Raw genomic sequence first — 12873 nt, forward strand, 5'->3', positions numbered from 1 at the left:
CAGCAACGTCTCAAGTACCGATCGGGTGGGGGTAGCGCGGTCAATTTAAACGTCTCTTGAGAAAGAGCGATGAAGCGTTGTGATTGGAGCTCCCTTGAGCCACTGGTACCAGCTCCTGGTGAAAAAGAAAAACACTACCGACGATGTTACCACTTTTTCGCATGGATTAATATTTTTTCATTTATTAAAAAAAAAACAATCTGAAAACCATTCAATACGTGGAACAGATACAAATAAATTTGATTAGCTCCAAAAATAATTTTTAACCGGAGATACTCCCTAATATTGCCTGAATTTTGAATCCGAATGGGAAAAATTTTTTTGTTCAGCGATTGGTTTTCTGCAGGAAAACAAGAGAAACCCCTCCGCCTCACCTCCTACATTTCCTTCTCGCCCGATTATCCTTAATGTCATTTCTCCCAAAATTTATAGAAATTTCCGATAAAAAAATTTTCCCCAAACATTTTTCCCAGATATTTTACCCCATGAATTGGGGTAAAATGTCTAGGGACTTATGTGGAAATTTCATATCAATATTTTAACACTTGAGAATTTTTTTTAAAGAATCCATATCTTTTTAACTGTTCAGAATCCGCGCGAAATCGCTCAATGCAACTCAAAATAAAATGGAAAACAGCCTTTGAAAAAGAAGCATCGAAAATCTTTAAAAAAGTAAACAACTGTTAATACTAAATTATTGATCTTTTGTAATTGTTAATATAAAAACAAATTGAATCTTTGTATGATATTAATCATTAATGTATTAGTTCAGTGGTTAAATTGAGTTGCATTACGTTGTCTGTTGAAAAGCGAAGAATAAAAAAAAAAGAAAATTAAAAAAAATTCCGCTGATTCCTAAAAATATAGTAATTTTACAGAAACTAGTTGATATGTTGTAGTTGAAAATTTCAGTTGAAATGTCGTAGTTGAAATGTCGCCTAGTTGAAAAGTCGTGCCGCCTTTTTTAAATTTCTCTCCGTGTGAAAATCGTGACTTTGCTTACTAAAAATAATTTTCTCCCGCAGCGGATACCACGACGGATAGGAATGGAAATAATCTCGGGTGTATACTTTGCCTCAAACCCCCAGACAGACAAGTGGATGGTGTTTAAAATGTTTTTCATCGCTATTATTACGAAAGCTGGCAATCCTATCAGGAATCGTTGACACAATTGAGTTCATGTCCTCATTTTTGTTATTATTATGTCTGTAAGAATGATATGATGAATAAAATCTTGATTCAAAAATCATAATAACTGAATACTATTTAATTCAGATTTTTTTGATTTCTTAAACGACCAATTTTTATTTTTATAGACTAAAAATCGATCGATCCATTAGGTTTCAATGCACTTGTAAAACTGCAGGTTAATTCTTGTCATAGGAAATAACGGTTCTGTTAATTTATTATCCATCGATAATGTTATTCTAGCATTTATAAACATTTCCTCATTCAGTGTACTTCCCCGAGTCTAGTTATACTTCTATACAAGGCCCCATTGCCAAGAGGTCATTATCCATTGAAAAAAAAATCCAAGTGTCAGCAATCATTGATTATTCATTATCATTAATTACGATGAATTCAATTCCGTCTTCCATTTATCTGGTGGTGGGTGTCGTCTTGATGATATTGTTAAATGAAGACAAATTTATAATTAAATTAAAATGTTTATTAAAAGATTGGGGCGAAATAAATAAATAAAAAGATATAACAGCGACAGGACATGTCCGTGAACTAAAGACAAAGATAAAAGCATAACGGAATCGAAAGAGACGAGCGAACATGAAGATAGTTGAGAGGAAGGAAAGAACAAATACGCAACAATATTCACAACCGATAGTAAAAAAATTATAATCAATTTTCTGATTAAAAAATCATGATGATAGAAAAACTTGGCAAACTCGATAGAAAATTCTAGTAGTTATTGGAGATTCTACAAAAGTCCAGTAGAAATGATTTTACAGGAAACATCTGTGAAATTTCATGAATTTTACAAATTTCTCTTCTTCTCATCAAGAAAAAAACACAAAAAAACTTGAAAAATTGGCACCGAGGAAATTCTATAAAAAATATGTCAATAGAATAATTTGTATAGAAAAATCTAATTCTATTGAAATTTTCTATCGATATTTTCTGCTTAATCTTTTAATAGAATTGGGCAAAAATTAATAGAAAATTCTATTGGACTTCAAAACAATGACGAAAATGTAAAGAAGTGTTCCCTTTCAATTTCAGTAAATGGAGATGATTTTGCATATTCAGATCATCTCCGCTTCACACGAGTCTGAGGGGCTATCACGTATGAAAAAATCGTATAGAAATTTTCTATATGGATTGCGTATAGAAATATGATATTCGGATATTTTTATACGAATATTTTCTATACAAATTGTTTCTGTACATGAATTTTCACACAAATTTTTGTTATCATACGAAAGATGTCTAAACGCTCTAGAGATAAACGTAGAGAAATGTCGCAACTCCATACGGAATGTTTCTATACATGGGGCAGTGGGTCGATAGGATCAAATCTATAGAAATCGTTTGAATCGTGGAGAAATATCCGTATAGAAATATCCGAATATCATATACGAAAATCCTGTAGAAATTCTATACGCAATCCGTATAGAAAATTTCTATACGATTTTTTCATACCAGTACTCACTTCCGAAATCACGGTGCCACTCTGGCAGGAAATCATTCCGAAATCACGTGAAATCAGCGAAATCACTGAAAACAAGTGACTTCAGCTCTCCGAAATCATTTTCGAAATCACCTCCGAAATCACGTGAAATCGTCTGAAATCAATGAAATCACCGAAATTAGTGGCGCATTGGCGTAGCACGAACCGTGCAAGTAATTCGTGATTTTGAAATTGACGCACCTGCCAACAATGTTAATAAAATGCGGTACCCACTGCCATAGTAAAGTGATTCAAGATTAGCTCAAGATTCGCAGAGTAGAATCAAACGAACTCGTTATTATTTGCCAGTTAATATTTCTAGTTTTGATTTTCATAATTTGAAACAAACCGTTTTGCTCTACCTCTATTATTTATTAACATTATTTGTCTGAAATCACTGATTTCGAATTAATGAAATCATGAAATCGCTTTCCGTGATGCTCGAAATCACCCAACATCATTTTTTCCGAAATCACTGAAATCCCCGCTGAAATCATCCGACATCGACTTCATTTCGAAATCAAGGTGTCACTCAATTATGGAGTGAGTAGTCCCTCGCACGAGTCACTTGCGATCTGTTTGGGCTGATGGGGACAGTCCCTGCGCCGCACGGTGCATAATACAAGGAAAATCCGGGGGATGGTGCGAGAACGGAGTCTGCAATTGTCTACGAATAATTATTATTTTCTAAATTAACTGTTTGCACCTGAACCTGTAGATATTAACACTAACAATTGGTAATTCTGATGTATTCGATAATAATTCATTGTTATGATACTCAATAATTATGATAATCGTTGCAAATAATTAAATGTATGTAAAAATTATGAAAATTAATGGAATATGGTTGCAAATGAAGAAATAAATATGGCAAAACAATGATATACTTTATTAAAATCTCTTTACTTGCCAGAGGAAGGCACGCCTGTACTAGAGAACCGCTGCACGGAGAGAAATATTCAATAAAAATTACGTATCTTTTCCGTAATTCCGGAGTGAAATGTGGTTTGTGTAGAAAATTTTACGGAACTGTCACGGAATTTTTCCGGAGCGTTCCGTAATTTTTATCTGAATCTCCTGTAAAAAATTACGATACCGTCACTTGAATTTTCTGAGTCGATTCCGTAATCGGTGAGTTAATTGTGAGTTCCGTAATTTTAACTGAACATTTCTCTCCGTTTGCCCTGAGACTAAAAGCAATAGCCAAGTGAAAACTCTCACTGGGAAAACGAAAACAAAAATAATAAAGTTGTACGACTCAAGAAGACACAGTCCTTCTTCAAATTTCAGTATGTGTTTAGGATTGAACTACTCTCCAGTGCAGAGCACAACGGATCGTAAATTCGTCCTTGTCTAGAACTGTTTTCCCAGTGTATCACAAATCGTTGTCGAGTAGCTCTTGTACAATAATGAAAGAGCTCTGCTTGAATATTCCAACAAAAATCATAACTAGTTGTGTTGTTTTCCCGCGCAATGGAGACTGGCAATACAGTTCGAAGAAAAAAATTATCGAACGTGGAATCCCATTACTGTCTTCCACTTGCTTATTTCCCTTGACAGAGAAAACGTAACAGTGATCTTATCGCGAAGGATGACAGCGCTATTGAATCATCGCTTGCAAATATGACTGTGGACAGGCTCTCGCTTCTTCCACGGTACTTCCCCGCTAATGATGCCGGTCCCTATATAAGACTGGATCTAGAAGATCTCACCATTCAGTTACAATTCACAAAGTCAATCTGGAGACAGTGAAACCAACAGTTGTGCATAATGGCAAAGTTCATCAGCTTCTCTCTTATTGTGGCGGTGGCTGTCTTCTTCATTGTCGCCTCAACCCCGGGTAACGAATTTTTCATTTTTCATGAGTGCAAAAATTCTATAGAAAGCTCTAGCGAGTTCGATAGGACATTCTACTTGATTTTTATTCAAATTCTATTGGAAATTCTATTAGTTCTTGACTGATTCTATTGGCGAATTTCTTCAGCTTTTCCGCGCGTTTGAAAAAGAAATTATAAAATCAAGAGAATTTCTGGGTAATGAATTTTCAAGTTCTTATGTACAAAATAAATTCAATAGAAAGCTCTAGCGAGTTCGGNTCCTAGCCGGGAATTGAACCCGGGACCTCCCAATGTCGCGTCGGGTGCTCTTACCATCTGAGCTACCAGAGCACTCACGAATTTCACTCTCAAATTGACTCATACCCGAGTGGAAATTCTGTTCAGGTCTCGATCAGAAACTGATCAAGTCCGATCCGAAATTCTGATCAGGCATGTTACACCTCTGCCTTAGGTTTTTCCACTAGGGTAGGGCATTCCATTGGATTTTAAATCAAATTTTTTTGGAAATTCTGTTAGTTCTTGACTGATTCTATGGACGAATTTCTTCAGCTTTTCCGCGCGTTTGAAAAAGAAATTATAAAATCAAGAGAATTTCAGGTTTTATACTGGGTAATGAATTTTCAATTTCTCGTGTACGAAAAAAATTCAATAGAAAGCTCTAGCGAGTTCTGTAGGGCATTCCATTGGATTTTAAATCAAATTCTTTTGGAAATTCTGTTAGTTCTTGACTGATTCTATGGACGAATTTCGTTAGCTTCTCCGCGCGTTTGAAAAAGAAATTATAAAATCAAGAGAATTTCTGGTTAATGAATTTTCAATTTCTTATGTACAAAATAAATTCAATAGAAAGCTCTAGCGAGTTTGATAGGACATTGGATTTTTATTAAACTTTTATTGGAAATTGTATGAATTCCTTCAGCTTTTCTGCGCGTTTTTTTTCATTGATAAAATCAGTAGAATTTCATATTTCTACAAAACTTCTTCTATTGCCTCAGTTCATGAAAAAAATTAAACAGAAAAACGTGGAAAATTTAAGCCTAGGAATTTCTATAGAAAATATCTCAATAGAGTAACTTGTATAGAAAAATCGAATCCCATTGATTTTTTTATAGATCATTTTTCATTTCATAAAATATAATCCTCCTAGAATATGAGTATTAGATCGGGTAGGTTCTTCTATGAAATTTTCTTGCACGTGCCATTTCGACGAATGGTAAAATCCAAACAATTTTCTGCATTTCAATAATCAGAGTTATAATTCCGTATTTTAGCTCATGCTGACGCTGATCCAGTTGTGGATCATGTCCGTCAGACCCGAGTAATCTGCGATCTTCTGGGTCTGGGTGACAGTGGTTGCTCTGCTCGCTGCATTGTGCAAGGGAAGAGGGGCGGATGGTGCGAAAAAGGAGTCTGCAACTGTCGCAACTGAATGAAATTCTCTTCGACGATTATATTATTGTAACATTCCAATGTGTTGTGCATCATCATTATGATTATTATGATGATTATGAATGATTAAATATATTAGGATTAAAAATTAGTTTGGCGTCTCGATGATTCAAGATCTTTGTTGTTGTTGGGTTAACGTATTATTGAATTGCATGACAGATTGAGGTGACTCTCTGACTAACCGATGTATACCCTTTGAGGAGTAGATTGATACTACTGAAATTTCATATTTGGCGATTTGCTTCGTGATTTGTCCGTGAACCCGAAGGGTCTCGAAGTCGATCGAGATTTTCTGTTGAGCTCGGTAACTTTAGATAATGACCTATTTGCTGTGTTTCAAACAAGGTCGTGAGAAAAATTTTGCTATCCCTCCTAGATTCCAAGATATTCATCAAAAACTAGCCAAAAGTCAAAATTGACTTAACCTGGTTTACCGATTCGCTACTGAAATAATGAAACGATTACCCGCTCAAAAACACAGCCCGCACTCACACTCGCAAAGAAGTCGTAACACGTGCTCGCTCTATCCAGAAAGACACAAACTCTGAAACACTGTACAGAGTAGCACTAGAAAATAGCAAAGCATATTACATTTTTATATTTTATTTTTTATATCACCACTCGTTGGCGCCCGGGAAGCTAGGGAGAGTCGACCGTAATCAAGTCACATCGAAACGGCCTCAAGATATATTAGTATTAGTCAGTGCCATCAAAATTGAAGAAAAAGAAGTCATGTCGAAGAATAATAACTCGTCTCTCATTCCCGCTGATCATCATCATCATTCTCGTGAGCGTCGCCAAGTACTGAGCTGCCTTTTCGGCAATTTGGGCTGTACCAAGAGCTGCGCTCTTCGAGGAAGTTTCAATGGTGGACGATGTGTCAGGGGCGTCTGCATTAGCAATTAATCATGATTCTATAATAATGATGAATTATTAATTGTATTGAGCCGGCATAAAAATCATTTTTACTGCTGCAACTGATTCTCGTTTTCGAATGGAATTTTTGGGATAATGGCATGCATCAGGCGGGATTTGAACTCACAACCTTCAGATTACTGAGCTTAAGCTCTTATTGAGCGATTACAATTGTAAAGTCAATCTGCATATGATTTTTACAAACAAAAAAAATAACTACAAAATATTATAAATATTAATATCGATCAGAAATCGTTGTTTATTTTTATACTCACGCGCGAAAAAATGGGGATTGAACCGAGTAAATCTTACCCAAAATATCTCAATAGAATAAGTTGTATAGAATTTGAACATTTCTAGTAAAAAAAACATGCAGATAAGATGCGGAATTTTTCAATAGAATTTTCTACCGAATTGGCAAGGTTTTTCAAAATGCTTATGGTTTATTGGAACTTTCAAATGTCCGATTTGCCGCCTTTCTCTCAGCAATTTACCCTGGGGTTTCCAAACTTACCCTACGTCGGTAATATATCTTAGGGTATCTGATCTAGTACTTTTTATTTTCCTCATTCTGCGCACCCTACATTCCCTATAATCTCGTTATTCGTATCGAGTCGGCGCTCATGGCGTTCGACAAAGATCACAATAATTCGTTCAATTACCAGAAAACCTCATCATAACGATCCCGAGTCCATCCCACAGTGACATAAACCCTTCTCCGCAACAAACCCACCCTCAGAATCATCTCAATCCGTCGATTCGGGGAAAATTCTACGCCTGTCAAGTATGTGATTGCCATTGTCCCAAGGTTATGACAAAGGAACGTAAACATTAAATCATGCATTTATTTGTAAAAAATACGATATCAATGTGAAAATTGATGGGAATGAACCTAATTATGCAGAACATCACAACATAGAAAAGGTAATAGCAAATTTCTCTCAAAAAACAACCCTGATTTTCAGCCCATAACAATTTTTTAAAAAAACATTTTGCAAATAAAAATTGACATGTTTCTCATCACGACAGAACATCAATTTGGAATTTTTTATTGGAACATTACCTCATTCTTCATCACCTGGATCGCAGAATGGCTTCAGACGATAGTGCCAATATCTCAGGAAGATTGCAGCAAGTTAGGTTGCTACCAAATGATATTCAAGACGGCCCAGCAGAGAGGATCGTAACGTCATCACCTCAGAACATGCAGAACATTGGAAATATTACATTTTCAAATGCGAGAAGGGCTTTGACATTTTCCCTGGACGAGGAGCAGTCACTGGGGATATTGAACCGCCCCAATGAGCCATCGACATCCTCTCGTGACCAGTCAGTAAACCATGAATTTTAACCATTAAAGGGCAGCAGAATGCCGCTAATTTTATGATTTTTTGAAGAAATTTCCTGGCGAAAGTTATTAATATTCTTGCAAATCGAAGCACATTAATCTCCAGGAGGTGATGGCGAAGACCAATGTGCTTCGTGTTGGTAACATACTAATAACTTCGAGCAGGAAATTTGTTAAAAATTTTGAGGAAACGTTGCCCTTCCTTACTTCTTAAGGATGCCCAAGTATCTGTTACAGTTTTGCACTGACCACAGTATAAATTCACACACACGAAAAAATTCAACAGAGAACCTAGCGAATTCGCTAGAAAATTCTGTTGGAATTCTATAGGAATTCTATGGGCTTTTCATAGGATTTTTATTGGAATTCTATTGAGAAATTCTATTTGTTTTTTTTTGCGCTGATTCTATTGGATATTTAATAAGAAAAAGTCGACTAGATTCCGAACAGATTTTCAATTTCTGTTGAAATTTTTCTCGTTGATTATTTCTATTAGAATTATTGGGCACAAATTTTCTAAGTTTTTTCCGCTGAATTTTGCTTTGTTTCGCATTGCAGAGTCCGAGTGGAAAAAACTTGGAAAGTTGATGCCCCAGCATAGAAAAGTAGAAAAAAACTAGAGAAAAATTCAAACAGAAATTCGAAGTCTATTGACTTTTTTATCGAATATCCAATAGAATCAGCGCAAAAAACGAATTGAATTTTTCAATAGAATTCCAATACAAATTCTATAGAAACCCCATAGAATTGCTATAGAATTACAATAGAATTTTCTAGCGAATTCGCTAGGTTTTCTATTTAGTTTTTTCATACGTGCAACCATTTTCAATCATAAAATTTGTCGATTTCCGGTAAAATTCTGAACATGAATAAATTTGCTACAATTCCGAACAAATGATTTTTATGGTGGAAAATTGATTGTTTATAAATTATTTGTAGAAAATGCTCGGAATGTAAAAAATTGCAATTTTTCAATTATTTCATCAATCTTCCAAACGTAAACTTTTCATTTTTTTCAGATTTCTGAAATGTTTTCTAACCTTTCAAAATCAAGATTTAAATTATGACCTGCAAGGTTTAAATAATCAAATCATTGTTAAATTTCCAGAAACTTAAGGTGAAATGAAAGCTCTGATATTCGACCACAAAAGTAGAAAAGCATTTTACTGAAGAAAAAATAGCCAAAGTACTTGGATATCCTTAAGGTTACACAAATTAATCTGTCGATATTTGCAGCCTTCCCAGTAATTCAGCGAATACCCTTCACCTGGAAGCAAGATCCTCGGGTGACAATTCTCCAGATGATCCAGCACAACCTCGAACACCGCCTCAAGAGCAAGGTCAGCACAGACCTTCATCCCAATTGTATAACTGGCAGGGAAGCAAAACAACGATGAAGGAGAGATTTGCCTTTTTATTTAACAACGAAATTCTCTCAGACGTGAGGTTTCTGGTTGGCAGGGGGGCCCAACAGCAACGAATTCCCGCTCATAAGTTGGTCCTGTCATCAGGAAGTGCTGTCTTTGACGCAATGTTCAATGGAACACTGGCCACAGCCTCAGCGGAGATCGAAGTGCCTGATGTCGAGCCCACGGCTTTCCTAGCTGTTCTGTTATTCCTGTACACCGATGAAATACAAATCGATCCGGAAACCGTCATGACTACTCTCTATACCGCTAAGAAGTATGCGGTATCACCGTTAGAAAAACACTGCGTTGATTTTTTGAGAAGTCATTTGACGAGTGATAACGCTTTTCTGCTGCTGACGCAGGCTAGACTGTTTGACGAGCCACAGTTAGCTTCTGTGTGTCTGGATACTATTGATAAGTTTACCAAGGATGCCCTCAATGCTGATGGATTTGCCGATATTGATATTGATACACTTATGGTGGTGTTGGAGAGGGATACTCTGAGGATTCGGGAGTCGAAGATTTTTCAGGCTGTTGTCAGGTGATTGAATGGATAATTGGAGGCAGGGGACGGGTAGGATTTGAACTCACAACCTTCAGATTACTGAGCTAATTTTCTTACCAATTCAGTAGCAAAGTGGTAAAACGCTTTAAGTCGACTCATCTCCCAGTTGTTTTTGAGGAATGTTTCCGAATCTAAGGGAGATAGCGAAATTTTCGTCACTACATTTGTTGCAGCTCTCAATCGGCTCTACAAAAAAGGTTATAACAAAAATTTTGCTCTTGCTCAAAAATCTCCCTTGGATTCCGAAATATTCATTGAAAACTGGTCAATAGTCGAAATTGACTTGTACCGTTTTACCACTTCGCTACTGAATTGAGCTACCATAGAAATTTCAGAGCCTATTTACACGGCACTAATCAGCCTATACATGGGACTAAAAAAATGGGGTATGGGCCAGGCGGGATTTGAACTCACAACCTTCAGATTACTGAGCTCATGCTTTTACCAATTTCGCTACCACAAATTTTCAAGCTCATTCATACATTTTTTCCAAGATCTCCAAAAATTCAGAAAAAAATCTGTACATTCTGTACTCCTAAAATTCAGAAAAAAATATCTCGTCGAGAGAACAAAAATCTCGGATCGAAAAATGAGATTTTCAACTGACCTTGTCAAATTAATTTTTCATTTTAGAAAGAATGAGATTAGAAAAATTCACAGAGAGTACTTCTAATAAGTATAAAAGTCCAGCGTTTTGAGAGACCTTTAAAAAAATCGGTGGGTGGATTGAGAAATGGCTTTTATAAGAGAGAATGAGTAAAAATGAAACGAGGTAAAGCAGTAATGCAAAAAACAAAACCAAAAGGTTCACTTCCCCTCGTCCTCTCTGTGCATTTCCTCATCGTTTATTCACGAGAACTTATCGGATTCATTACAACACCTTTCAGATGGTCCGAGGCTGAATGTCAAAGACAACAACTGCCAGTGACCCCTGAAAACCAAAGGTCAGTCCTGGGAAGGGCCCTCTCCCTCGTTCGCTTCCCCCTAATGTCCGTCGAGGAATTTGCTATGGGTCCAGCACAATGTGGACTGCTGACCGATCGAGAAGTTGTCTCTCTGTTCCTCTACTTCACGGTGAATCCAAAGCCATCAGTTGGTTTTGAGGCGATGCCCAGATGCCGAATGATGGGGAAAGAGTTGACAGTCTGTAGATTTCAGCAAACTGATGCCAGATGGGGATACAGTGGCACCAGTGATCGCATTCGATTCTGCACGGACAGACGAATATTCCTGGTTGGCTATGGGGTCTATGGGAGTGTCCACGGCCCCGCCGAATACGAAGTTCTCATAGAGTTGATACACACGGCGTCCGGAAAAGTGATAGCCACTAACTCAACGAATTTCAGTTGCGACGGGTCTAGCTACACGTATCGGCTGATGTTCAAGGAGCCCATGGAAATCATCCCCAATACTATTTACACAGCGTCCGCTACCTTCCAGGGCCCTGACTCTTACTATGGGACTAAGGGTATGAGACGTGTCACTGTTGATTGTGATTCTGATAAAGGAAAAGTCAAGTTTCAGTTCAGTTTTGCTGCCGGTGATAACAATGGCACATCCATTGAAGACGGACAAATTCCAGAAATCATATTTTACACATGATTATTCCATAACTTTATATATTCAATGAATGGTATCTATTAATTTAATGAATAAACTTGAACAACTCTCGAAATCGGTCATTTTATATTTTTCCTGAATCGAGCTGAAGATTTTTCAGGCTGTTAAGTGATTCTACTGAAATGAGCAAAATAATCCTTTAATTCTTAAGAAATTGAGTCTAGTTATCTCTTTGTATAAGTCGTGTTGGCGTGCATTCTGTATGCAGTTGTCTATGCTGCAGATGACGTCACAGGACGCCATGGAAAGAAACACATGGTACTTGAGGTCTTCTTTGCCAAAGATTAGTCTGTGCCCTAAAGTCGTGAAGAGAGAACCACTATAATAAATGCTCAACTTCAACTCAAACTTTGGGTTTTGGTGTAATAGTATTTTTCCGGGCTGCTGCGATGGGGTTTTTTACTCGTGTGGCGTTGGAGTCCGAGCCGAAGGCGAGGTCTGGCCAACCACACGAGTAAAAAAACCCCATCGCAGCAGCCCGGGCCAAGATTTTTTTGTAGTGATTTTCAAGTTTTCGAGTTTGGGAAGTATGCATACCAATTTCCAGACGAGAAATCGTGAGAAGCAGTACAGAAAAGTTATTTTTTGTCATTCATGCCCGTTAAGTGGCGTTTTCGTGGTGTGTTTTAGAACCCGTAAGTGGGATTTACCAGGCCATGGGCCGGTAAGTAAAAACTAGCCCCGATTTCACGATTTACGGGCCATGGCCTGTTAAGTAAGACGTGAAGTGAGTCCCTCTTACACTATAGCTCGTGCGGCTGAACTATAGTTTGCCACCAAAAGCCAAAATTCACGAGGGAAATCGTAACAAATTCCGTTAAACAAAAGAGCGAAATGAATTTCACTATACCCGACAGTGACGAAGAGGAGTCACAAGACATTTTTAGTGAAGTGAATAATACCAGTGACGACGCAGCAAGTACGTCAGCACAAATAGTTGAATTTTACCTTGTGACACATTCTACTTCATTTTTTCATCCTAGATCGGTCCGTTAATTTAGAATTTATAATTTATCATTTCCCTCTTTTCAATTTTGTTTATTTGG

The 12873-nt window shown here is 37.0% G+C and overlaps 2 protein-coding genes and 1 long non-coding RNA gene across 3 annotated transcripts in view; all 3 read left to right on the forward strand.

Annotated features, from left to right (window-relative positions):
• Positions 1 to 1252, forward strand: part of LOC107041496 — a 1914-nt gene extending 662 nt beyond the window's left edge. Inside the window, exon 2 of the long non-coding RNA XR_001461067.1 lies at positions 1026 to 1252. This is a non-coding gene — a long non-coding RNA (uncharacterized LOC107041496). The remainder of the gene's footprint in view (positions 1 to 1025) is intronic.
• A 3133-nt stretch (positions 1253 to 4385) lies between these two features.
• On the forward strand, positions 4386 to 6061 carry LOC107041483 (sapecin). The gene is made up of 2 exons (XM_015262070.2): positions 4386 to 4523; positions 5793 to 6061. The coding sequence occupies exons 1-2, from the start codon at positions 4454 to 4456 to the stop codon at positions 5948 to 5950; spliced, it is 228 nt and encodes a 75-aa protein (XP_015117556.1). The 5' UTR covers positions 4386 to 4453; the 3' UTR covers positions 5951 to 6061.
• Positions 6062 to 7499: 1438 nt separating this feature from the next.
• On the forward strand, positions 7500 to 11882 carry LOC107041481 (BTB/POZ domain-containing protein 1). Its single transcript, XM_015262067.1, has 4 exons — positions 7500 to 7809; positions 7915 to 8214; positions 9470 to 10183; positions 11095 to 11882. Exons 2-4 carry the CDS (start codon positions 7976 to 7978, stop codon positions 11807 to 11809), a joined length of 1668 nt encoding a protein of 555 aa, XP_015117553.1. The 5' UTR covers positions 7500 to 7809; positions 7915 to 7975; the 3' UTR covers positions 11810 to 11882.
• Positions 11883 to 12873: the final 991 nt, after the last annotated feature.

Source organism: Diachasma alloeum, unplaced genomic scaffold (genome assembly GCF_001412515.2).
Source record: "Diachasma alloeum isolate Michigan unplaced genomic scaffold, Dall2.0 Dall_scaffold_00366, whole genome shotgun sequence".
NCBI lineage: Eukaryota > Metazoa > Arthropoda > Insecta > Hymenoptera > Braconidae > Diachasma > Diachasma alloeum.

Excerpts from the sequence above, each read along its gene's own strand:
- LOC107041483 (XM_015262070.2), top strand. The coding sequence starts at position 4,454 with ATGGCAAAGTTCATCAGCTTCTCTCTTATTGTGGCGGTGGCTGTCTTC. Across the intron at positions 4,524-5,792 it reads CATTGTCGCCTCAACCCCGG|CTCATGCTGACGCTGATCCA; the intron begins GTAACGAATTTT and ends TCCGTATTTTAG.
- LOC107041481 (XM_015262067.1), top strand. The coding sequence starts at position 7,976 with ATGGCTTCAGACGATAGTGCCAATATCTCAGGAAGATTGCAGCAAGTT. Across the intron at positions 8,215-9,469 it reads TCGACATCCTCTCGTGACCA|CCTTCCCAGTAATTCAGCGA; the intron begins GTCAGTAAACCA and ends CGATATTTGCAG. Across the intron at positions 10,184-11,094 it reads ATTTTTCAGGCTGTTGTCAG|ATGGTCCGAGGCTGAATGTC; the intron begins GTGATTGAATGG and ends AACACCTTTCAG.